Below are 25620 nucleotides of genomic sequence, written 5' to 3' on the forward strand. Positions count from 1 at the left end.
TCTGCACACAGAAAACGGCCTGGCCCCCTCGCCAGCTTCCTCATTCCTGCCTCCCTTAACCAAGTCGCCCCAACTCCGCTTTCCACGGCCGCGGTGTCCGCGACCCGGAGGGGGAGAGCGAGGACTGACAGCGGCCACCTCCGCCGCAATCAGAGGGCAGGGGTTGGGTAACTCCACCGCCGCAAGGCCTGAGTCAGCACACGCCGCGCTCGCGTTTGGGTCAAGGTCTCCTATTAGGCGTAGCCTTTCCGGAAAGAGAGGGTGGACCGCCGTGGGCGGTCACTGGCGGTAAAGACGGGGAGCGAGGAGGACAACAGGAGGCACACCCCGATTCCAGGCGCGCACGCGCAGCCCAACCCCCTCCTCACCGGAGCGCACTAGCGCGCTAGACTCGTAGGGCGGCGCGTGCGCGGAAAGACTGGGAGAGCGCGGAGGGGACGCGCGTGCGCGGAGAGGCGGGGCGAGAGCGGATGGGCGGGGAAGGGAGAGGCGGGGCAGGGAGGAAGGAAGAGGCGGGGCGGGGGCGGGGGCGGGGGCGGAGGCAGGGGACGGCCCTTGCGCCTAGGGTTTCCTCGCGTAGTTTGATGCTGCTCGAGGTGACCGAGGATGTGACTTCCTCGGCCAGCGGTGGCCCACAGACGATGTTCGCCCTCCTGGGCGCGACGACCCTGGTGCTGGTCGCTGGGGTCCCGTGGATGTTGCCCGCAGCCGCAGGTGAGAGACGAGGGGTCCCGGCCCAGGCCCGGGGCGGGGCGAGAGGCTGGGCGGTGGGGGGCGTTGGAAGCCTTGGCCCCGGGAGGCCGGCGTGTTGTCCGGGAGACCTCTGCTGGTCCGGGGTCACAGCGTTCAGATCGAAAATCTGGAGGCAATGGTGTTCCAAGGATCCTCCCATGGCGCTTGCTTGGGGGCCAGCGTACCTGTCCCCGCTCAGGGGACGCCCTCCCCGCCGGCTCTGTGGGCTTCCCCCGCCGGGGTGCTGGGTGAGCGAGAGCCTTCCTGTGGACTTCGTTTCTCTTCGAAAAATCCGGTAACCGGGCTGGACCCTTAAGTAATAAACAAGGCCTTAGCGGTGAGTTGTGTTGCTGTTCCTGAAACATTGTCTCAGTTAGGGAAACAGTTATTCAGCCCCACAGGGGAGGGGGTAAGGATTGCAAGAATTTCGCTGCCCTCAGGACTCATGCAGTCTAATAGAAAGTAATAATAAAAGAAAAATACGCAACCAAAATAGAGGCCGGGACCACCAGGCTAGTTTGCTTCCTTTATTGATTCTTAACTGGGACGCATGGGGGAATGGCAACTGTTAGAAGGTTGACTTCGTAGTGGGGAGGGTACCCAGAGAGAGAGAGGGACTAGCACCCAAGGGCAGGAATCCAAGGGGTCAGTGAGGCCGCCCGGTAGGTTCAAAATCCTTAACTGTTAGCTTAGAAAACCGCACCCCCGTATGCTACAATGGTATCCTATTTCTCAAACTCTTCCTTAAATATAGTATATATAGTATATGGGTACTATGGTCCTGGTATAACCCTGGTAATTTCTTTGAAGTGTTTTGTTCTTGAAATTTTTGTATTCAGCTCATTGTGCTGTGATATAAAAGGAACTTCCCCAGAATTTTCACAGGAAAGTAGCATTCCAAGAGGAGGTATGTTAAGACCCTTATTTTAATCTAAATTAGGGGAGAGCTGCTAAAATAAACTTATACACAGTTAGCATTTATTGTACTCTTAACCATGTGCCAGGCAATTCTCTAGGTGTTTTAAAGGTATAGAGTCATTTAGTTTTCATTACAAAGCTACACACCATATCCTCATTTTACAGAAAAGCAAACAGACTGAATGGCTTGCCTAAGGCCATGCAGCTAGCCAGTGGCAGAATGGGAAATTAAACCCTGGGGATCAGGCTGCTTAGTCTGTTTTCCTAAGGGTTAGACAATCGAAATTCTCAATTATCCATCGTTATTTGTTAAGTACCTAGTTACCTTTCAACTAACTAGTGTACTTTTTTCCTCAAAGTAACAGTAAAATGTTCAAAACTAAATAAAATGTTAACCCAAACTAGAGATCCTAATGTTGCTCTTTCAAAGTCCTAAAAATATTCATACTTTTAAACCTAGTAAATGTAGTTCTAGGACCCTAGCCTAAGAAAATTATCCAGAATATGGGAGGAAATTTATATTGGTATGGACGTATGTGTTTGGATTTATATCAGACTTAAAAAGATAGTAAATCGTTTCTGATCATCCACAGGAATGTGAAAGGTTGCAAGCAACCAATTGTGGAAGTAGATGTATTGGAATAAGTGCCGATTTATAGATCTTACACACTACAAAGGTGAAATAGACTATTTTCTTTCTTTTTTTTTTTTTTTTGAGATTTTATTTATTTATTTGACAGAGCTAGAGACAGCCAGCGAGAGAGGGAACACAAGCAGGGGGAGCAGGAGAGGAAGAAGCAGGCTCCTAGCGGAGGAGCCTGATGTGGGGCTCGATCCCATAACGCCGGGATCACACCCTGAGCTGAAGGCAGACGCTTAACCGCTGTGCCACCCAGGCGCCCCGAAATAGACTATTTTCAAAAGGATATTGCTAATACGAATAGAGCGAATTCTGTGAAATCGAAAATGCTGTGTAATAACTATTTCCACGTCCCTGACCGTTAATCAGTCAGTTACTTGTTGGTCTCCCAAATGCCAAGATGCCCCTAACTGCAGGGTCTCTTTCCTTTAGCAGAAGAAGGACTGCATCCCAGAGGAAATCCCTGGCTCTACCCCATCAGATGTCTTCTGTCTCAAGGCCCAGAGAGTTAGTGGAATTAGACTAGTCTAGACCAGAGACGACAAATGCCATCAGATCTTTTGTTGATTTCTGTAAGCCCAGTCACTCCCTTTGGCTGCATAGACTCTATACAGTCACAACAAAGGGGATGAGAATTAAGTTTAGAGGAGTGGAGTAAGGAAAGTATTCTTTTTGATGAAGTCTCAGAGAAAATAAGTGTAAAAAGGAAAATTGAGGGAGGGGAGACTCAAAGAAGAGCTCCCCAAATAAAAAAAAAAAAAATTCGGAATATGTTTTCTCAGCTCCTCCCCTTTGGACTCCATGCCACAATATGTCTAGCTGGAAAATAGAGGAGGCAGTCCCAATAAAGAAAGTTCTACATAAGGACTTCTTTCTACCATAGAAGGAGGTAACATGCTTGCCCCGAGGCAGAAGTAAAGGCTGGAAATATTAAACAAGAGATAAATTTAGAAGCTGGCCTTTTAAAAACTGTAGCTTATCGTAGTGAAAGATCAGCCCTTTGTGCTATTGAAGAAACTCCTGTGAACCCAGCACTATGCTGAGTACTCTGAAAAATGCAGATTGAGTATGAAGCTGTATAGACCCTGCCCTTAAGAAACTTGGGATCTGATTGGGGATTTGTGTTTAATGCTAAGAAGCAATTCGTTGTGGTTTTTTTGTTTGTTTTTTAAACATCTTCATTTAGCAAGTTTTGAGATCCTACTAGACCTCAGCTACTGTGCTGAGTACGTCTGCTTTAGTGTGAAACCGAGCAGTAGGGACTGATGCTTCAGCCTGTAAGGAAAGAGCAAGTTTAGCAGGAGCTGCATGCAGTATTAATGGAAGATTTTCTGTAAGGGGTCAAACTCGAACGGGTCTTGGAGCATTTGGGTAATCAGAGAGGAAGAAAAACGCAGGTTGGAGGGGCCAAAAGAGAAAAAGAAGAGAGGACATAGAACTCAGAGAAGATCCGTGCTAGAGGTATCAGAAATAATAGATCCCTAGACGGAAATCCTTAAACAGAAGGGTTCCGGCATGATACGAACACCTTTACAAGTTCCTGTAGGGCTTGGCTGACGTGATAACCATTCATACCACTGTCTCTCGATTTTGTCAAGTGAATATTGGGTTTCTGTGACTAGCTGTTAACTTTGAAATCATACAGCTGTTGGATTCTCTATCAGAATATATGAAGCCTGGGGCGCCTGGGTGGCACAGCGGTTAAGCGTCTGCCTTCGGCTCAGGGCGTGATCCCGGCGTTCTGGGATCGAGCCCCACATCAGGCTCCTCTGCTAGGAGCCTGCTTCTTCCTCTCCCACTCCCCCTGCTTGTGTTCCCTCTCTCGCTGGCTGTTTCTATCTCTGTCGAATAAATAAATAAAATCTAAAAAAAAAAAAAAAAAAAAAAAAAGAATATATGAAGCCTAACTAGAGGATGTGAAACCAAACTGAGGCCTTTAAACAGTTGAACCTTATAGCCCTTACATCACTTCTAAGATCAAAGAAAATTTTTATACAGAGACTATTTTTTTCTTTTTCTTTTTTTTTCCTTTTACCTTAATTGCTAAAAAAATGCCAGCCGTCATCTGAGCTTCCAGCCAGTTGTAATCTTTTTGCCGGTGGAAGGTCTTTTTTTTTTTCCATCGTGATGAGTATAGTCGTTAATCCCCTTCACCCATTTCGAAACCCCCTCCCCTCTGGTGACCATCCGTCTGTTCTCTAGAGTTAAGAGTCTGTTTCTTGGTTTGCCTTTCTCTCTCTCTTTTTTTTTTCCTATGCTCATTTGTTTTGTTTCTTAAATTCCACATATAAGTAAGATCATATGATATTTGTTTTTCTCTGACTGACTTATTTTGCTTAGCATAATACTCTCTAGTTCCATCCATGTTGTTGGCAAGTGGCAGAATTTCATTCTTTTTTACGACTGAATAATATTCCAGTGTGTGTGTGTGTGTGTGTGTGTGTGTGTGTGTGTGTATCACATCATCTTTATCCATTCATCAGTCGATGGACACTTGGGCTGCTTCCATAACTTGGCTCTTGTAAATAATGCTGCTATAAACATAGGGGTGCGTGTATCCCTCTGAATTGGTGTTTTTGTACTTTTTGGGTAAAGAGACTTTCAATTAAAAGATCAATGCTGATTTTCTTTATTTTTTCCAGCTTTACTGAGATATATATGACATATAAGGCTTAATTTTTATAGATTAAAAAACCTCAATCTAGCTCTCTCAAATGCAGAGATTAAATAAATAATTAGCAGCCTCCCTGTGCTGAGAGCAACTATTAGGATTTTTTTAGATTTTTGTATATACTTTGTTATATTTGAATGTATTCATTCTTTAATCAGTGACGTCAAAGGAAGAATAACATTTTTGAGACTATCTGCAGTGTATATATAACTGTCTTCTTTCGTGGTCCCTTTATTTCTAGGAGGAACAAATCTAAAGTCTCCTCAAAATGTAGAGGTCTACATCGTTGATGATACCTTTATCCTGAGATGGGACGGGAGCAGTCCATCTGTCAGGAATGTGACTTTTTCAGCAGATTATCAAACGTACGTGACTCTATTGATTGATTTGCAAGAATCACCTGAATAATTTTGAAAATTGTAACACCATCATTTATTTCTCAGACTTGGGAAACAATCGGTTTTTCCATCTTTTAGGGAAACGTTATGTCTACGTAGTATTTATAACCTCATTTCTACAACTAGAGACTTAGTCCAATTCGTCTTTGGGTGTGGTAGCAAAAGAGATTTGGGGGACGAGGATGGCAGGCAGCTTTATGGACACAGCCCTACTACCTTCTCTCTTCTAGAACCACCACCTTCTTTGAGTATAAATCAGGATCCGAACTAGAACACGTTTTGAGGATACGGGAGAGGGCCCCAAAAGGTCTATCCATGGTCTTGAAATAGACCCCCAGTTCTCCTATGGTCAGGCTTTTTTATTATCCCCATCATACACAATGTTTAATTTAGGTAAAATTTATTAGTATCTTGGATCCTGCATTTCCAAGACTCTTGTTTCGGGAGTTTCTGCCTTCTCCCTAGCGCTAACTTTCTGCCTCATAGCTGCCAAGAGGATGGGCAGGTGGGGAGTTGCAGGAGAAAGGATTCCAGAAAGAACACAGCTCAGGGAGTATAGTACTTTGCTTTGGGTGTCAGGGCCCTGTGTGCTAACAATGATCCCTGTCCGAGAAAAAGCGGCCGGTAATTGGGCAGTGAAGAAACAGGGTGTAGGACCCCCAGAACCGGGACCCCCCCTTCAACCACAGCCCTGACACTCAGTTCTGCAGTTGATCATTAATAGAACGGTGAGATTAATTTACTTTCGCAGCTTAGTTGTTTATGCGCCTGCGTGTGTATGTGTACATATATGTAGACACGGACACAACGTCTGTAGTTTTTCTCGGAATTCATCATTTGAGAATTATCTCTAGAGATTTTCTTTAAATTGAACTTTGAGTTTTGTCCATTTCATTCCTTGCTTTAGTTCAGAATTTTCTTATTAAACAATTATTTTAGTTATAACAAAGATTGTTTCAGATACTCTTATTTAAAGTTAACCCTTTCGGGGCGCCTGGGTGGCATAGCGGTTAAGCGTCTGCCTTTGGCTCAGGGCATGATCCTGGCGTTATGGGATCGAGCCCCATATCAGGCTCTTCTGCTATGAGCCTGCTTCTTCCTCTCCCACTCCCCCTGCTTGTGTTCCCTCTCTTGCTGGCTGTCTCTATCTCTGTCAAATGAATAAATAAAATCTTTAAAAAAAAAATATTTAAAAAAAATAAAAATAAAAAATAAAGTTAACCCTTTCAGGGGCGCCTGGGTGGCTCAGTCGGCTGGGCATCTGCCTTCGGCTCAGGGCATGATCCTGGAGTCCCAGGATCGAGCCCCATGTGGGGCTCCTTGCTCAGTGGGGAGTCTGCTTCTCCCTCTCCCTCTGCACCCTCCACCCCAGCTCCTGTTCTCTCTCTCACTCACTCTCTCTCCAATAAATAAATAAAATCTTTTTTAAAAAATAAAGTTACCCTTTCAGTAAAGAACATAGGCAGTGCCCTCGTATTGTTCCTCCACGTGTCCTATTGCTTATACTAAATTCTCCAGTCCGAAATAGTCTGCCTTTATCCTTTCATTCTGACGTTAGCATCAAATGCATTATTTCAATATGTTCTCATTCTACTCTGTTCCACTAGCTTTATAAATACTTGCCTTATAAAAATATGCCAGACTACAAGTTTAGGGAGACAGGACAGCGATAATATAGTGTGCTGTGGACTTGAGCCAGGCTGCTTGGGTGCCAAGCCGTCCCTTGCTATGTAGTCTATCAGTGTTTCCTTGTCTGTTAAGTCGTGATAAAAACTAATAAGAGCATATATAATTTATCATCCAAACCAAGACACTTTTGAGAGTTACAAGGGGCAGTTAACTTTAGATAAGCTGGAGCAACAAGCTTAAACCAGGACCGCCCCAGGCAAACTGGGATGGGACTCCCCCTGCCCCCTCACCCTAATAAGGTATCTAACATAGAAGGTTATAGAAGTATAGAAGAACAATTGTATGCAGAGTGCTCAGAACAGTGGCGTGGAGTGATTAATGGAAGTGTAGTTAATAGCGGCAGCAAACAAGTATTTTTTTAATTAAAAAAAAAAGATTTTTTTTTTAGACCAAGAGAAAGTGTGAGTGGGGGGGAGGGACCGAGGGAGAGAGAGAGAGAGAGAATCCCAAGCAGGCTCCATGCCCCAGCTCAGAGCTGCACACATGGGGCTCGATCTCAGGACCCCGAGATCATGACCTGAGCCAAAATCAAGAGTCGGACGAGCCAACCAGACGCCCCTTAATGTAGTGTTTCTCCAAACATAGGACGGATACCACTGGAGGTAAATGTTCCACAGACACCCAAGTAAGCTGTTAGGATTCCAGTGTCTGCAGAACACATGCTGAGACATCAGTGTTTGTGACCTACGTCTAAAATTTATTATGATGTATGTAGTGTTTAGTATTCATTCTGTCATTCAATAAAGATTGTGTGCCTTGTATGCTAAACACTCTCGTGGGTAGTTAGAATGTATCAGTGAATGGGAAAGACAAAGGTCGCCTGTAATTATATTATGGCACGGATTTTATGAATTGAATTTTATATTGGTTACATACTCATTCTCGAATCATGTTCTGTTCTGATCTAAATATATGATAAAGTTGGGATTGGTGGGGGGGTTGTTTGTTTGTTTGTTTGTTTGTTTTAAGATACTATAAAAGCAGCTACCACTGCAGTAGCTCCCTTAAAATACAAAAGCATTGGAATCGAGTGAGCTTCTGTACCTCCCGGAACAGGAAAGGTAGAGGGGAAGAGGGAGAGCGGGTTGGAACCATTCAGGGCTTAGTTTTACAATTTTTATAAGGTTTTCGGTTTATAATATGAGCTTCTGGATTTTTTAACATAGATTCTGCTGGGGAGGAGTTTCTGAGGAATGGTATCATTAAATGCAGGCTCTAGCCTCACAGCTCAGAGAAGTGGGAAGGGAAACTGGCCAGGAATGAAGCTTCCCATATGCCAGTGTATATTTTCAGTCATTTTTTTAAATGTTTCCTTTTTGAAAAATGAGATGGACTGATATTTGGGTCAGCACAGAAATGATGTGGACCGCTCATCCCCGGAGTCTGTTATCTTGAAGCATTTTTAAAATGAAGTCTACAATATTACCCCTCCCGCCTCTGCCCCCTTTCCCTCCGAAAAGCAGCTCGTGCTAGAAATTATGACTCAGTCTTGACAGAAACGCCTTCTCAGAGGAGAGTTTCTCTGCCTGGTTTAAGGTAGACAGGGCTTCACATAGGCAAAAATTTCGAAACCTAACAAGTTTGTTTTCTGTCTCTCGCCTTCCCGTCAGCCTCCTGGATAGGCCAGAGTGACATATGGCAACATGTCCTTTCTTGATTTTTTCATGTGTTTGAAGAATCTAATATCGACCAGTTCTACTTTTTAATGGACTAAACAAGGAATTTGTCAGTTTGTATCAACATTTTAAGTCCTTTGTCTCTAGTGATGTAGGAGGAAGAATTACTCCAGACAGCTAGCAGAAGGGACGGTTTGGTTTTGATGAAGACAGAGGAAATTCTCCAACCCTGCTGATTCTGAGGTCTTTCCTTGGTCTGATAAATCTAGTCAGAGAAGTTTAGAAGGGAATCATCACATCCAGTCACCAAGTTTTCAGGAAGGAAAAGATCCAGAAATACAGAGTAATTGGTCCAAAGTCACACAACTGTTTTGTTTTTTTTTTTAAAGGTTTTATTTATTTATTTGACAGAGATAGAGAGAGCCAGCGAGAGAGGGAACACAAGCAGGGGGAGTGGGAGAGGAAGAAGCAGGCTCCTAGCGGAGGAGCCTGATGTGGGGCTCGATCTCATAACGCCGGGATCACGCCCTGAGCCGAAGGCAGTCGCCTAACCGCTGTGCCACCCAGGCGCCCCCACACAACTGTTTTTAACAAAGCTGACACTAAGTCCACTCTTTCTGACATTCTAGGTTATTTCTTTCTCTGCTTCTTTGAAATTCTAATGCAACCGGTCACAAAATTATAGAACTGTATCAAAAAATTAACCATCAGAATGATTCCACTTTTTCTAAATAATAACTTGGCATATATGGGCTGGCCAGGAGTGCCATGTTGCAACTAAAATGTTAACAGGACATTAACTCAAATAGAATAACTACTTAGCCTAGCTTTATAATAGTTTCTATTTTTAGTAAACAGAAACGTTTGACAGTCTTTTGTATTTATACATTTGCTTATTCATTCATCTCCTTTTTTATCTTAAAGACTTGAAAATGATACTTGGTTAAAATTGCCTGGATGTCAGTCTATTGCCAATACCAAATGCAACTTTTCTTCACTCAAGCTCAATATTTACGAAGAAATTAAGTTGCGAATAAGAGCAGAGGAGGGAAATAACACTTCTCCGTGGCATTATGTTGACTCATTCACCCTATTTGGAAAAGGTAAGTAGAAGTTGCCCCCCGAATTCCAGGGTATTCCTCATGAACTTCGCATCACAGCTCACTTCCCAAGCCCTTTCATATGCATGGTGTAAAAGCTCCCATTTAAAAAAAAAAAGCCCAACTTTTTTCATAATAATTCTAAGACTTACCTGCCCCTTCCTTTTCATTCTGTCTTGAGTATTCACTGGAGTATCCCAGAGGTTGATAGGTGACAGGGAGACCAACTGACTGACTTGGCAGAAGCGAGTGGGAGATAACATCTGTCTTTTTTAAGCCAGACATTAATGAAATTGGGACGAGATGTGACACAGCTCCACTCTTCTCGCTACATCTGCTTTGCAAAATGTAATTCTTTTTTTATAACAAATATTTGTTACAGCGCAGTGGGTTTCCCATTATTATGTGTTCATGAATTAATATTTGAAAATGTTATCATTTTTAATGTTTAATATGCTAAATATTGAAAGACGTAATCCATCTAAACCAAAGCTCTTTCAGACCCTCAGTTTCTTTGAGTGTGAAGGGCTCCCAAGACCAAAACAATTGGGAACCCTGGCCCTCTGTTAGAACTCCGAAGAAGAATGATCTCTGTCCCTCTCTGTGCTTCTTGGCCTGCCACTGTCTCTGTGGCCCTGTGCCTTCGAGCTCCGTTCCTCCTCGCTGCACAGAAACCACTCTTGTCAAGGATTCTGGTGACCTCCTCAATGCCCAGTGAGTTCCCTGCTCTCTTTGGGCTCAGTTCCTGTGTAGCACCTCATTTATCACTTGAAACCCATCCACTTCTGGATCTCCAAGGCCCTGCTCCCTGCCAGCTCTCCTCCTGCCCATCCATCCCTCCTTTGCCCCTTTTTCCTGACCTCCCAGACCTTTCGGTGATGGACTACTTTGGGGCCAGGTTGTCAGACCTCTTCTCATTCTATACTCGGTTCACTGGGAATCTTACGGCTTTCAGTCCCGTCTGTGTGCTCTTGGGAAAAGCCCAGACGTACATTTCCAGCCCCGCTCCTTCCCCTTATCTTTATACTGTATCACCAGCTCACTTTCAACAGACGTCTCTGCTTGGGCGTCTAGGTCATCTGGTCAACCAGAGCTCTTGATTTTCCCCCTCAAAACCTGTTCCTCTTGCGGACTTTTCCATCCCCGCTACAGACAGCACCTGTTTTATTTGCTCAGGCCAAGAGCCTTGGAGTCGTCTTTGGCATTGCTTTTCCTCAGGCCCTGCATCCGGTCTGTCAGTACATTCTGAACAGTCCATCTTCGGGCTGTATCCCGAAGTGGATCCCGTGTCGCGTCCACCCCTGCGACCAGGCTTCACCAAACCACTCTCACTCATCTCTTGAGCTACTGCAGTAGCTTCTTCTTGGCCTCCCTGCTTCCTCGTGCATGAACCATGATGATCTTTCCAAAACGTATCACAGCATGGCACTCCTCCAGTCTCAGCCCTCCAGTAACATCCCGAATCTAACTACAGAGCTCTTCCTTTGTTATCTGGCTTCTAGCTACTTCTCTGAGCTCATTTTCAACCATTCAGCTACCTGAGCCTCCTTATTGTCTCTTGAGAGTGTGAAGTGCATTCCCCACCTTGGAGGCTCAGCCTAGAATACTCTTTCCCTAGATAATTTGCCTGACTGACTCCCTCACGTTATTCAGGCCTCAGCTCAATTGTCGCAGAAAGGCTGTTCCTGACTAACTTATCTGAAGCAGCTCTTGCCACCATCCTCTCTCCCTTATGTTACTTCATTTTTCCTTACAGCACACACGACATACACATTTGTCTTTTGGGGGTTTATGCCCATATCCCCCACTAAAGAGTTAAGCTCCGTGAGAAACTTTCTGTGTGGTACTATACCAGGCACATATGCAGTGCTCAGAATTATTTGCTGAATGAATGTTTCAAGCCTGTATTAATGAAGTTATATAGTAAACGTGTTCATTTTTTTACAGCTCAAATTGGTCCCCCAAAAGTACATTTAGAAGCCGAAGATAAGGCAATAATAATAAACATCACCCCACCTGGAACAAAAGGTCGTGGCATGTGGTCTCTGGATAGCTCAAGCTTTACCTACAGCTTAGAGATCTGGAAAAACTCTTCAAGTGGAGACGTAAGCATTCTTTTTACTTTTGTTCAGTGTGAGAGAAAAAGGACATGAATTTGTTCAAAATTTTAACCTTATCCTTTTTTAAAGAGCAGACTTCTATGTTTTCTGTTATAGAGAAGGACTGAAACTGTTTACCCCAGAGATAAAATTTATAAACTCTCACCAGAGACCACTTACTGTTTAAAAGTTAAAGCAAGACTTTTGCCGAGAAAAATTGGTGTCTTTAGTCCTGTGTATTGTATAAAGACCACAGGTAAGGAGGAAATTATGCTTTAGATTCAGTAACTGTATATACGGATGGGCAATCTATTAATTCTGGCATTTTTCCCCTGGGTTGCTGAAGTTTATATGAGGTTTAATAGATATTAAAATAAAAGTATTGTAATATTTATGTAAGTAAAAATAAAAGTCACAGTATTGGGGATTTTTGTCTCAGGTAAACAGTAATGAAAGTTCTGCCTAAAAGTCTAAATATTTCCTAATGACAAAAACTACTTTTATTTCCTCAGAATCCACAAAAGGGGGAAAGTAGTTGCTAGAGGAGCAGTTAGTCTTCCAAAAAGTGTACCTTTATAAGCGAAACGTTAAAAAGTGAAAGCATCCTGATATATTTTGCCAGTGACCTCTTGCCAATGTTAAGGTCAAAGGTTAGGAGCTGAGATTTGTTTGTTATTTTAATCATAAATTTAATATGCTTTGTTTTTAAAATCAAACATACAGGAGAATTTAAAATTTTCCTCTCCTGCCTCCTTACCCCCAGTTCCATATACCAGCAATTAGCCCTGCTGGCGGTTATTCACGTTCTTTCCTACTTCTCTCAGGCCTTACAGCATATACACAGACGTGTATATCGTTTCTTGGTTTGGGGGTTCTTTTTGGTTTTTGTTTCTTTAACATTTTATTTATTTGACAGAGACACAGCAAGAGAGGGAACACAAGCAGGGGGAGAGGGAAAGGGAGAAGCAGACTCCCCGCTGAGCAAGGAGCCGAGTGCGGGGCTCGATCCCAGGACCCCAGGGATCATGACCTGAGCCAAAGGGCAGCCTCTTAACGACTGAGCCACCCAGGCACCCCCGGTTTGTGTTGTTGAAATTAAAAAATAGGGTCCTGCTAGAGCAGTCTTACAACTTGCTTGTTTAACCTGCTACGTTGAGGATTTCTTTGTATGTTGGCACAGACAAATCTATCATGTTCTTTTTTTTTTTAAGATTTTATTTGAGAGAGAAAGATCACGGGCATTGCAGGGGGGTGGCAGGGGGAGATGGAGAAGCAGACTCCCCACTCAGTGGGGAACCCAGTGCGGTGGGGCTTGATCCCAGGACCTTGAGATCACAACCGGAGCCAAAGTCAGACCTTGACAGACTGAGCCACCCGGGTGCCCCATCACGTTCTTTTAAATGACTGCATACCATCACGTTGTGTGAACGTACAGCGTAGGTAACTCACTTAGCTGTTACCTCCCGATAACAGGGAAGCCTTTTCTTGCCCGTGCTGTTAAGCTGTTACAATTCTTACCACGTATCTCTCTCTCTCAAATAAATAAATCTTTTTTTAAAAAAAGGCAGGGGGCACCTGGGTGGCTCAGTTCAGTTAAGCATCTGCCTTCAGCTCAGGTCATGATCCCGGGGTCCTGGGACTGAGCCCCACATTGGGCTCCCTGCTCAGCGGGGGGTCTGCTTCTCCCTCTCCCTCTGCCCCTCCACCCCACTCGTCCTTGCTCTGTCTCACTGTCACTCTCAAATAATAAATAATCTTTACAAATAAATAGATAAATAATTTTTTTAAGGAATTCTTTTTTTTTTTTTTTAAGATTTTATTTATTTGATTGTCAGAGAGAGAGATAGGGAGAGCACAAGCAAGGGGAGTGGCAGGCAGAGGGAGAGGGGGAAGCAGGCTCCCGGGCTGAGCAGGGAGCCTGACACAGAGCTCGATCCCAGAACCCTGGGATCGTGACCTGAGCCAAAGGAGACGCTTAACTGACTGAGCCACCCAGGCGCCCCTAAAGAAAAGAAATCTTACTATATCTTACCTCACTAAAGTAAAAATATATGCTTTTCTGTGTATTCTTTGTCTTCTAGTTGAAAATAAACTGCCTCCACCAGAAAATATTCAAGTTGATGCTGAAAATCGCATCTATGTTCTTAAATGGGATTACGCATATGAAAATGTGACTTTTCAAGCTCAGTGGCTCCAGTAAGTTCTATCGCATGAGTTTCCTTTTGCCCAGTTTATTGTGGTCCCTTTCACTCCACTTCAGCCCCTACAGTTCTAGGCACAGGGGCTGACTGCTTGAGGTGATTATACCATATTGGAAACGGGATATTTAATTCTGGTCCCTGCTGTGCCCATTAACTAACTGGATGACACTGAGCTAATCCCTTAATCTCTTTTGGCCTTGGTTTTTTCATTTGTTGTAATATGAACATAGTTAATAATATCTCACGTACTTACTGGCTCTTTTTTTTTTTTCTTTTTTTTTAAAGTGTGCTTCTCATTTCATGTCTTATTCCCCTAACCTGGAATACTTGACACGTGACCCTGACCTTTCCTTCAGAACTCACTTTTTCCATGAGTCCTTGGAATGATCTCAGTCCAGTCTCTCTGTCTTGTTCATTTCAAGTTAGCCTTCCCATTTTCTTGACGATGTTCGTGGTTTTGACAGATTTTTTAGTGATCACTGCAGTGGGAAATGAAGCTGGACAGAACTGTGTTCTCGCCGACGCTGGAGGGCGTCTCAGCCCCGCAGAAGTGGTCGAGAACTGCATGGAGCTCGTGTTGGCAGAAGTTGTAGGGGAGAAAGAGGCGAATCCAGTGGAAGGAGGCGCGGGTTGTGGGGAGGATGGGGGTGGGTGAGAAAGCTATATTGAGAGCAGAGGAGTAGAGGGACCAAAGGCAAGTATAGCAAGGGCAGGAAAGGAAGAATGACAGGAGGGAGAGAAGCAGGAAGTGAACTGAGGGTCAAGGGAAGTGGGGACTGCTCTGGTGAACTCTGCCTGTCTTTCCGTGTTAGTCGTGCAATGGAAACGTGTTCCCATGCCTACACGCCCGTAACCTCTGACTGACCTGGAAACGGGGCAGTGATCTTTTGTGTATACTTCAGTCTCAGAAGTATGCTAAGTACTAGGGCCGCAGATAGAGATGGATAGGGGTTTCCAGTGGCCGGTCTCAAAGTTTCTTGTGGGTACTCGGCACACTGTACAAAGCACCGAAGGGATGGTAAAGGTACAGCAATACAGCACGTGGTTCCTGGAATCCAGAGCAGGTAGCTGAGGTGGCATAGCAAGGGGTGGTTCGGGGCTGAGGAGTGGTCTACAAATTATAAGGGAGACAGAAATCGAAAATGTGAAGGTAGATGGGGCTGGAGAGACCAAAGAAGCCATGTGGAGGGAGATGAGATGTGAACAAGGCCTTCATTGGTGAATCACATATTTTAAAATTGGACACAAGAAGGCACGTTAGGCAGAGCTACAGAACAAGGGACGCTCAGGCTACAAAGAGATTGAAAATTAGGTTAAGGTCTTGGGGTGTGGAGAGGTATTGCTCTGTAACAAATTACCACAAATTTAATAACAGCTTAAAGAGAGCTGTTCTCTCCCAGTGACTTCTGGTCAGGGGACCAGGCCTGGCTTAGCTGGTCCCTCTGCTCAGGGTGTCACAAGGAATCTTGGGGGCCATCTGGGAATTTTGCCTACCACATGGGAAAAGCCCTGCCTTGAGAACAGTTGTACATTTGGGCTGGGAGAGCAATGAGAGAGAACACTGAATACATAGGATAGGATAAGATGAGGCATTTGGGTGCCATTCAGAAGTTTGCATTGAGGGGTGGGTAACAGGAGGTGTGTGTTCAAGGAGGGGGAAGATTGCCACGTTGTGTGTGGACCACAGAGACGCCGAAGACGGGAGATCCAGTTAAGAGGGTATTGTAGTTCCAGGCTTGAACTGAGTTGCAACAGCTTTGAGCTGTTGGCTTCTGAGTAATGTACTTGACCTCCCCAGGCTCAGTGAAGTGCCCGTATTCTGTGTAGACGTGCTGTCACCACACTGTGGCGTGTAGCTCCATGTTAACACTTACCCACCGGTGTATGGGTAACATGTTTCACAGCTGGATTTCCAGAAGGAAAAAAAAAGCCTTATTTGTAGCTCTTGCCAGTTTTCATGATGTCAGTACTCCTACTGTGGTCCCTTTGAGCACAATGTCACTGAACATGGCATTGGGAAGAAACGCACAGGAGGACTCCATTACAGAGTATTTATTTCCGCCATAGAGATACAATAGACATGAATAGGTCTGAGCATAGATAATAAAACGTAGTAAAATAATCAGGACAAAATGAGTCTCAATCCAGTTTGTCACCTGTGCTTCTGACCTGCCAGCTATAAATTAAAAAAAAAAAGTTTTCAGTATTTTTGTCTTTAATGCAGTCTATTTATTTATAAGTTTATGTAATTTAATTTGTAATAATGGCTTTTAATAACTGGCTCACCGCAGTCCAGAAAATTCAGCGGTGGTTCCCGTGTGCTGGCTCGGGTCAGCTCTGGTACAAGAGTGCTTTCTCACACCCAGGAGCAAGGGCTTGGTTCTCTGTCTTGTATGCGTGTCTCTTGCACTGCATGGTGGGCTTCCTGAGGGTGGGGACTGTTTCCCTCCGTAACCTTAACCCCTAACAGTGTCTAGCAGATTCGAGGTATTTCATAAATATTTACTGAATTACTATGTTTGTAATTTTTGTTTGTCTTAAAAGTGCCTATTTAAAAAAGATTCCTGGGGACAATTCAGATAAATGGAAACAAATACCAAACTGTGAAAATGTCCGAACTACGCAGTGTGTCTTTCCCAAAAATACTTTCCGAAAAGGAATTTACCTTATCCGTGTTCGAGCATCTGATGGAAATACCACATCTGTTTGGTCTAACGAAGAAAAATTTGATACTCAATTCCAAAGTAAGCCAATAGTTTTTACTTCAGGTTGTACTGTACTGATTTGGTCCAGAGTCTGAACATTGTTTTTCTGAGTTGAACATTGTGTCTGTACATTTTTTTCCCTAGTTACCCTGCTTCCTCCAGTCATTGCCATGAAATCCACTAACGATGTTTCCCTGCGGGTCTATATCAGCGCCACAGAAGAGCCTGAAAACAGGGCTATGAACCATCCTTACCCACTAACTTATGAAATTGTATTTTGGGAAAACACTTCAAATGCTGAGGTAAAAAACAAAACAAAAAAACAAAAAAAAACCCCACTATGTGGTAAAATGAGGTAAGAAAAACAACAACTATAAGTCTTTAAGGTAGGGTTGTAACTAGGCTTTGGGGAAACTAAACTTGAAGTTAAAATTTTAGGGACATTTTTAAATGTTAAGGCTGTGATTAACCCCGATATTTACAACAGGAAGAATATTAGCATCTTTCCCTGTTCTGTGGCGTAGTTACAGATCACCTGCCTCAGGGCATCCCGGTGGCTGACGTTCAATCCCTGCGCCTCTTACTACTCAAATCAGAATCTCTGGGGAGGGAACTCAGGAAATTGTGTTTTTAACATGATTCCTGGGTATTTATCTAAACCAGAGTTTCTCGACACTGGTGACGTTCAGATTGGCTCGTTCTTCCTTGCGGTCGCTGTCTTGTACGTTACAAGGATATTTCGGGGCATCTCTGGCTCTGCCCACTGGTGGCCCATAGTGCTGCCTCCCAGTGGTGACAACCAGAAAACCTCCAGACTTTGCCAGAGACCCCCTGGTGGCAGGGCACCTCCAGGAGGCAAAAGAATCTCAAACGGTACAGTGGTTTGTGGACCTCAAGAGCAAATAGGCCTCCAGAGTCCAGCTTTGCCGCCCAAAATCCTGTTCCTTCCTCTTCAATTTCATGGCAGAGGAAGAATTTGAAAACAGTCCTCTAAAAAGTCTCCTTGGCAGGGGGAGTCATGAAAAAAGAGTTAGAAACACGGGTTGAAACACTAAAATTAAAAAACCACGGACAGAGGCAGTACACAACAGCGGGTAATCCACATGATTCTAGATCTCTTTTCCCTCTGGAATTACAAGCAAGGAATCAGCCTTTTTTTTTTTTTTAATTTTATTTATTTATTTGACAGAGATAGAGACAGCCAGTGAGAGAGGGAACACAAGCAGGGGGAGTGGGAGAGGAAGAAGCAGGCTTCCAGCGAAGGAGCCTGATGTGGGGCTCGATCCCAGAACGCCGGGATCACGCCCTGAGCCAAAGGCAGACGCTTAACGACTGTGCCACCCAGGCGCCCCAGGGATCAGCCTTTAAAAATCTTGGGTGGTTGGGTGGATACGTTCTGTAACTTGACTTCATTTTCTGTTGGAAATCTAAGAAAATTATAATGACATGGCTACTTTCCTTTTAACTATTTGAACACACTGTAACCAAAGCATAATTTAGCCCATTGAGAATTACAGTCAGTTCTCAGTTGCCCTTACATCAGGAAAACCTATATTTGTGTCTCAAGCCACCGATTTGTGTAACCTTAGGCAGGGTGCATACCTCTCTGAGATTTTTGTTTCCTCTTCTCTAAAGGGGTGGTAGTCATAGTAACTCCATTTTTTTTAAAGGATGTTTATAAGGTTTAAAATGAGGTGACATAGGAGGAGCGCCTGGCTGGCTCAGTCGGTTGAGCGTGCAGCTCTTGATCTCAGGGCTGTGGGTTCGAGCCCCACCACGCTGGATGTAGAGATTACTTAAACATTTTTTTTTTTTAATCTTAAAATGTAACGTATGAAAACAGTTAGCACATCACTTAACAAATAGATAGTAGAGATTAAATCATTCCAGTTGCCATCCTATCCAGTCTAGACAGTGCTACCTCGGTCATTACCATCATCATAGCAACTCATATTTATTGAAAGCTTAACACATCAGGTGCTGTGGTAAGGAGCTTACATGAATTGTCTCAGTCATTCTTCAAAACAATCCTGCCGGACTGCCTGATCAATTCAATCGTTCAGCAGCCACTTGGGATGGAATATCTCATATTGCTTCCCTAATGCCAGGCTTCGAACAGTTAGAACGTGGGTGGCTGTGATGTGAGGACAGTTTCGCTTGGCTCTTGGGCTTCTCTCGTTTGCCAAGAGGAAAGCACACTGCATGTGGTCTCTGGCCCAAGGACGATGAGGGACATGGGGAGGACACACGGCCTCAGTAAGGGCTCCACAGCCAGTCAGGACATGCATGAGTGAGAAAAATAAATGGTTTTTGAGCCGCGGGGTGTTTTGTCACATTATGTGACATTGCATGACTTTATTTTGTTGTCATTGTTTTGTGATGTTGTTACACAATACTGTCGTGGCCTTAGCTGACTGCTGCAGGGAGGAGCAGCAATTGTCCTCATTTCATGGATCTGGAAATAGGGCCAAGAGAAATGAAACAACTTGCCTAAGGCCACGTAGCTGTAAGCGATACCGTAATACAGGCAGCGTAAGGCCAGAGCCCCCACGTCTCACGACTCTGCCACCAAGCAGAGGAAGTACAAGGGCATTTAAACCAAAGCAACAGGTACTTATCAATTAGAGTTGTCTTAGGAATATGTCATACTCCTTTTTGGAAGCAACATTTTTAAGTTTGACATGGGTTATAATGTGTTGCCCAAAAACAAATGTGTATTTCTTGAACATACACCAACTAAGTGGCCGGGAGAGGCCGATCTTAGACTGAGTATTTAGAGAATTTAGGAAATCGACATTCCCTATCTGATTTCATGAGGTGACTAAATTGTATCAATGATCTACTTATTTTCTTACAGAGAAAAATTGTGGATAAAAGAACTGATTTTACTTTTCCAAAATTGAAACCACTAACTGCATATTGTGTCAAAGCCAGAGCCCTCATTCAGGATGAAAAGTGGAATAAAAGCAGTGTTTTCAGTGACACTGTGTGCGAGAAAACAAAACCAGGTCAGAATCTTTCATTATCTCTCTCTCGCTCTGTTATTTTAATGTAACTGGACTTTTAAAAAATAATTCACTTCACTGAAAATTGTCAAATATTTCCTTCTTGCTACAAAAGTATAAGGAGAATATTTTCTTCACGAGCTTCATGAATCCAGAGGAGACCTTCAGGCTAAGTCTTTCAGTTTTAGAAAATATTTTTAATGCGCAGTTCAGTGTTTTGAATGCTTTATGGTTCATCCAATACGTACATAATTAACTGCCTTTTATAATTACTCTTTAGCATTTAATAAGACTATTTTTAGGGTTTTGGGTTTTTTTTTTTACATAATTCTTAATGTAATTATCGTGTGAAAATCACTTCATTAGTCCAGTTGTGAAGTTTGTTCGGTGGAATGGTTAAGTCCCACTTCGTGTTTTACAGTGTCTGGTGTGGACTTGGAGATGCTGATTAGTCACGGAATGGTTTTAGTTACGCTAGCTCGGTGTCACGGGCGTGCCAGAGGACACTTTGCACGTTGGGAGCTAGAGGTCAACACTGCACCCTTCACCTTGCCAGGCCGCTCTTTCAGTGGAAATGCATTGCCTAAAAAAAGGGGGTGGGAGGCGTGCCTGGCTGGCTCAGTCGGTAAAGCATGCGACTGTTGATCTCGGGGTCTTGAGTTCGAGCCCCACGTTGGGCATGGAGCCTACTTATAAATAGAGAGAAAGAAAAGGCATGCATCACCTCCAGCTGTTTTATGCTCCGGATTACCAGAAATATTTCTCATCATTCATAGATTTTTGTATTTCCTTTCACGTAGCCACATTCCATCCTCCTACACTGTCAGCATTGTGAACAGATTTGCGTGTCGAGACCTACGTCAAAGCTAAACATCACTTACTTATTTTTAGGAAATACTTCCAAAACCTGGCTCATAGCCGGAGTGTGCGCTGCGTTACTTTCCATCCCGGTTGTCGTCTATGTCATGAAACTTCTCTGTAGATGTATCGGTTATGTGTTCTTCCCATCAAGTAAGCCTCCTTCCGCTATAGATGAGGTATGTGACTTTGCTTTGTCAATGGGGGGATTTTTCTTTCAAATGATTGGGAACTATATTGATTTCCACAGAATATATACATTTTCTCGATATCCAGAAAATAATACAGACTGGAATATTTTCTTCACTTTCAGTAAATTGGCTTTAGAAACAGTCATTTAATCTCCTATAACATGGACTAGTGAGGTTTGTCCTTAGTCTCCTGTTTTTCTTCAGTTTGGCTGCCGTGGCATTTGTTTTATCATAGAAAGGCTGGTACTCACCCAGAGCCTACAGCACCCTTATCAGTGCGTCCTGTGGATGACATCACAGAAAATGAAGTAACGGAACGTGAGCCTCCTTTCGGGGCACCTCATGGGCTGCTGTTCGGCCCCCCTGTGAGGTTGGCTTATCGAATGAAAGCACTAAATGACAAAGACCTAAGCCTGGGACCCAGCCTGATGTGTCCCCCTGGGGGAGGAATTGAGGCTGCCTCCCTTGGGAGTACCGCTTGGCGCTCTGGCTTCGGAGCTAGCAAGACCCGAAAGTGAATTGTTGATCAGCTGCAGTACGTTTGCGTGTGTTAACCCCGTGAAACTTCAGCTGATCAGTTGAGAGAATTTGAGCGAGGGCCCTTACGCTGTAAAATTTTGAGAGAAACTCTCCACGGTCCCAGCGCGCCCCCCTTTCCTTCCTGTCCCGTGCTCGCCGGCCCCCTACACCCCCTCTTGGGTCCTCTTCATGTAGCTGCCCCGAGACAGTGCCAAAGTGCACGGGACCTCACTCGTGAGGGGCCTATTCTAAGCATTAGATGGCACTTGATAGGCTCCTAGCTGGTTTTTAATATGTTTATGAATATAAACCATTACCCCTGATTTTTCTCGGGAGTGGATGTAAGAAGCTGAAGCCATTGAAACTAAGAACTTACTATTTTAAACAATCTGTTCCTATTCTTCCCCTTTTTTTTAAATTAGTATTTCTCTGAGCAACCACTCCGGAATCTCCTCCTTTTCACGTCCGAGGAACAAACGGAAAGGTGTTTTATCATTGAAAATACAAACACTATCATTGCAATAGAAGAAACTCACCAAACTGATGGAGAGCACAAAAAATACAATTCCCAAACCAGTCAAGATTCGGGAAACTATTCTAATGAAGATGAAAGCAGTGAAAGCAAATTGAGTGAAGAATTCGTGCACCAGGAAACCGAGTGAGCAGAGGCGAGCTCTAGAATACTCGGGAGTTCTGTGCGAGCCACGCTCGAAGCCTGGGCTCCGGCTTCACTCAGTAACTATGCAGAGGATACCGGCTTGTTCGGGAAGGAAAACGTCTCCGGGTCACCGGTCCTAAAATACAGGCAAGCACTTACCTGTTGGACAGAAGTCTTCTCTATTCTCCTCCGTGTGCAGAGCCTTGAAATACCTGTCACTGGACCTGACTGATGAAATGAGTGGAGTCCAGAAAATGCTCTCTGTCTGATGACATCTCAGGTACCGCTGCACTGATGCTTTGTGGCAAAGCCCACGGAGTCATTGTGTTCCTGTCCGGTGACACCGTCGCCATGTGCCTGCGGCCACCCATGTCACCAACTCATCCTCCGTTCTCAGTGTTAAAGTTCAGGTATTTAGATACTTCTGACACCGAAGTGTAGGCCCTCGGGAAATTTCTTTAGAAAAGCCGGATACCATTACTGCTGGTTTTCTGTAAAATCTCTTACTCTAGAAAACGTCCACACGTGCCAGAAATGTGATCCTTACAATTTTCAGGGGAACCCTGTCCACATGTCCCCAAAACCTTGGCTCCTACATCACAGTCACCTATCCCTTCTGTGGTTTAGGATCCAAACCAGGTCATCTTTTCCTAATACATTAATACTTCCTGACGCACGGCTTCGTTCCCAGCCTAGAACAGTAGCTTCTGATTCGATTTTGCAATCCGTGAGGTCATAGGGATAGGGACCACTGTCTAATTAGAGAAGTTACTGTGCTATTTGAAGACAAAGGAGGATGTAGAGGTTAGTCGGGTGCATGCAGGAAGCCTGGGGACCAGAAAATGCTCCTGACAGAACAGAACAGAGTAAGAAGTAGAACCATTCAGTAGAACAGGTGACTTTCGTGAAAAATAACATTAATGTGTCCAGTCGGCTTTGAATTAGGAACATGCTGTGGGGCTGCTCACCTGTGTCTTGGTTTTTGTTTTTTCCCTTCTCAGTTTTATTGAGATATGATTGACACATAACTTCCCTGGGTCATGTCTCGTACCGGGCCAGCTGCTCCGTACCGTGTGGCGTAGGACGTGTCCCCGTCTGCTCCGCTGACACGCGCTCAGGAAAGTGTTTACTATCACAGTAAGGAGGAAGTTGTAAGTGGGAGGAAAACCTCATTTTAAGGATTGCATAATGTTTTTCAAAGGCCACCTGGAGTGTATTCTTACATTATTCCTGGTGACCCTTGGTGGGAAGAGAGTCTGGGAAGTGGCTGGCCTCCGAAGGGAAGGGAGCTGCAGCTACGCAGCGCTGGGACGTACGTAACCTAAGGCCAGTGTTATTTCTGTCGTCGTCCCTGCTGACATCCCAGGTTCACCCGTGGGGAAGAAAAGGTGGCAGGCAGCCCTCCCCGGCATGGCCACAGCTAGGCACACCATGCACTTCCTGGCCCCGCAGCCCCGGCTGCCGGCAGAGCTTAGTGGCGACCAGGGAGGCCCAGGAGGCCGCTGGGAGACACAGGTCTCTGCTGGAGAATCCCAAAGGTGACCCAGCACAGCTCCCCTTTTGATCTTTCTGACCGGAGACGCCTAGTTTCAGGCAGATCTTCTGGGTCGGCCCTCCGTCTGTAAAGGCCCTGTCTGTGGAAATTTGCTCCTTCACAGAGGAGATGAGGGACGTGTTAGGACCCCTGCCACCAGCCCCGGCTCTTGACCCAAACTGACGCAGTGGCCCCGTCCAGCGCTCAGGCCCAGGGAAAAAGCCGGAAGCTTCCCCCGGGATGTACCTCTGGGGGCGTGGAGGAGGGAAACTTAGACATTCCAGTCGGAAGACACCGAGGAAATGATTCGTTAGGTCCCAGGATGTGGGAGTGGATGCTTTCAGGTTTGGAGACCCTCTGGGGTTCTCCATGAACGAGCATCTCAACGGCAGCGACCCAAAACCCGCGTGTTTGCCTTGTGTTCTGGACATGGGAATGCAGTCCTTTCCATTCTTCATGATGGTCTGGCTGCCTGTAGCGTATCAGCAGGTGCTTACTGGTAAGGAGTGAGAAGCGCTCTTTCTGAAGCGTGGTTTACTTGGAAGGACCTGTACTTGGGAGCGCCAAGAAACTGCCTCAGAAGTGTGGTATTGATAGTTCTTGGAGAGGCTGAGTATAATCAGAGCATTTATGTAATAGATTTGTATCATTACAGCCTGAAGTCTCTAGGGGAGGTGCATATACACGTAAATAGTGACATGGGGGTGTCGACACACGTGTTTCCCATCTGCCCTTGCCCTCACATGAGATATGGGTCATATGCCATTAGGATAGCCATAAAGTACTTACTTACTAGTATAGATTCTAATCGGAAAATTAGAAACGCCGCTCAGAGCTCTGAACTTTAGAATCTGACCAGAAATTCAAAACCTATAAAACTTTATAGGTTATGTTATGTTTTAAATATAATTTAGAGCTTGTATCTTTTCGTCCCCCTGCGACTTTAAAAAGCAGCCCCAGATTGCTCTTAAGAATTCTGTGTACAGAAACCTTCCTTCCTCCCCTCCCCTTCCTGTGACTGCTTGACCTGGTATGTATTTGTTTTTTGTCTGGTGTCTGTCTGCCCCCACGAGACCGGAAGCTCTCTGAGCACAAGGACTTTTATTTTATTCATTGTCGTATCCCCAGCATCTGCCGCAGCGCAGTCCCTCCTCACTCGTGCAGGTTGGTTGGGAAATAATTACCGAATGTGTGAAATCCACGGTTTGAACCAAGTGGGTGCTTCTGACCATGTTTGTATGTTGGTTGAATTGCGGAAGGACATCACCACGTGTTCAGTGTTTCTATGCAGTAAACTTGTCTTTGTGTTTTTGTCTTAAGCAAGCCCTATTGCGGTGAACAATTTTACATAATAAACACTGGGGCCAGAAGTCTTTGATTTCGTTGTTGTCGTGCTTACACTTAATAAACTTTCATGTATAAAAGGTGCTACAACTGATGCCTTCACAAGATACAGCCGAGGGAGCCGATGCCCGGGCCCAACGTTGCGATGTCCAGCGTTGAGTATCCCGAAGGCACCACCACAGACGTCCTGTCCCGCAGCGCCTGGACAAGGAGCTCATTTGCCTGCCCTTTGCCTTTTCACAGCCTCAACTTAAGACTTGGATGGAGCACGGCCTTGATTAAATGAGTTTGCAATGGTGTTGCATACTCTGCTTTCCTCAACTAAACTGCCTGCCTTTTGCAAATATCTCCTCCCAGAATAAACTCAGAAATTTCTAAGGACACTCCCCAATCCCACATGTAAATTGATCTCTCCTGCCATCTGGACAGATTTATTTTTCTTTTAAGATTTATTTATTTATTTTAGAGAGAGAGCAGGGGGAGAGGCAGAGGGAAAGCAGGCTTCCTGCTGAGCACAGAGCCCGATGCAGGGCTTGATCTCACAACCCATGAGATCATGACCTGAGCCGAAACGAAGTCAGACCCCTCAACCCACTGAGGCACCCAGGCACCCCTATCTGGACACATTTAATCTGATGTTAAACACAACTGATATTCAAGCTGGGGACCCTTCAATAATCTGTTTTTAATAAGCTTCCTCAATTTTTTTTTCAAAAGGAACAAGGAAGTAAATACTAATAAA

The 25620-nt window shown here is 44.6% G+C and overlaps 1 protein-coding gene across 1 annotated transcript; it reads left to right on the plus strand.

Annotated features, from left to right (window-relative positions):
• Positions 1–538: 538 nt before the first annotated feature.
• On the plus strand, positions 539–24912 carry IFNAR1 (interferon alpha and beta receptor subunit 1). Its single transcript, XM_045785539.2, has 11 exons — positions 539–714; positions 5203–5326; positions 9589–9767; positions 11712–11869; positions 11981–12119; positions 13945–14059; positions 16609–16808; positions 16914–17071; positions 19627–19777; positions 20666–20811; positions 21765–24912. The coding sequence occupies exons 1-11, from the start codon at positions 585–587 to the stop codon at positions 22002–22004; spliced, it is 1740 nt and encodes a 579-aa protein (XP_045641495.2). The 5' UTR covers positions 539–584; the 3' UTR covers positions 22005–24912.
• Positions 24913–25620: the final 708 nt, after the last annotated feature.

This window comes from Ursus americanus, chromosome 4 (assembly GCF_024610735.1).
Source record: "Ursus americanus isolate L20-20 chromosome 4, mUrsAme1.1.p, whole genome shotgun sequence".
Lineage (NCBI taxonomy): Eukaryota > Metazoa > Chordata > Mammalia > Carnivora > Ursidae > Ursus > Ursus americanus.

Excerpts from the sequence above, each read along its gene's own strand:
- IFNAR1 (XM_045785539.2), top strand. The coding sequence starts at position 585 with ATGCTGCTCGAGGTGACCGAGGATGTGACTTCCTCGGCCAGCGGTGGC. Across the intron at positions 17,072-19,626 it reads AAAACACTTCAAATGCTGAG|AGAAAAATTGTGGATAAAAG; the intron begins GTAAAAAACAAA and ends ATTTTCTTACAG. Across the intron at positions 19,778-20,665 it reads GTGCGAGAAAACAAAACCAG|GAAATACTTCCAAAACCTGG; the intron begins GTCAGAATCTTT and ends ACTTATTTTTAG.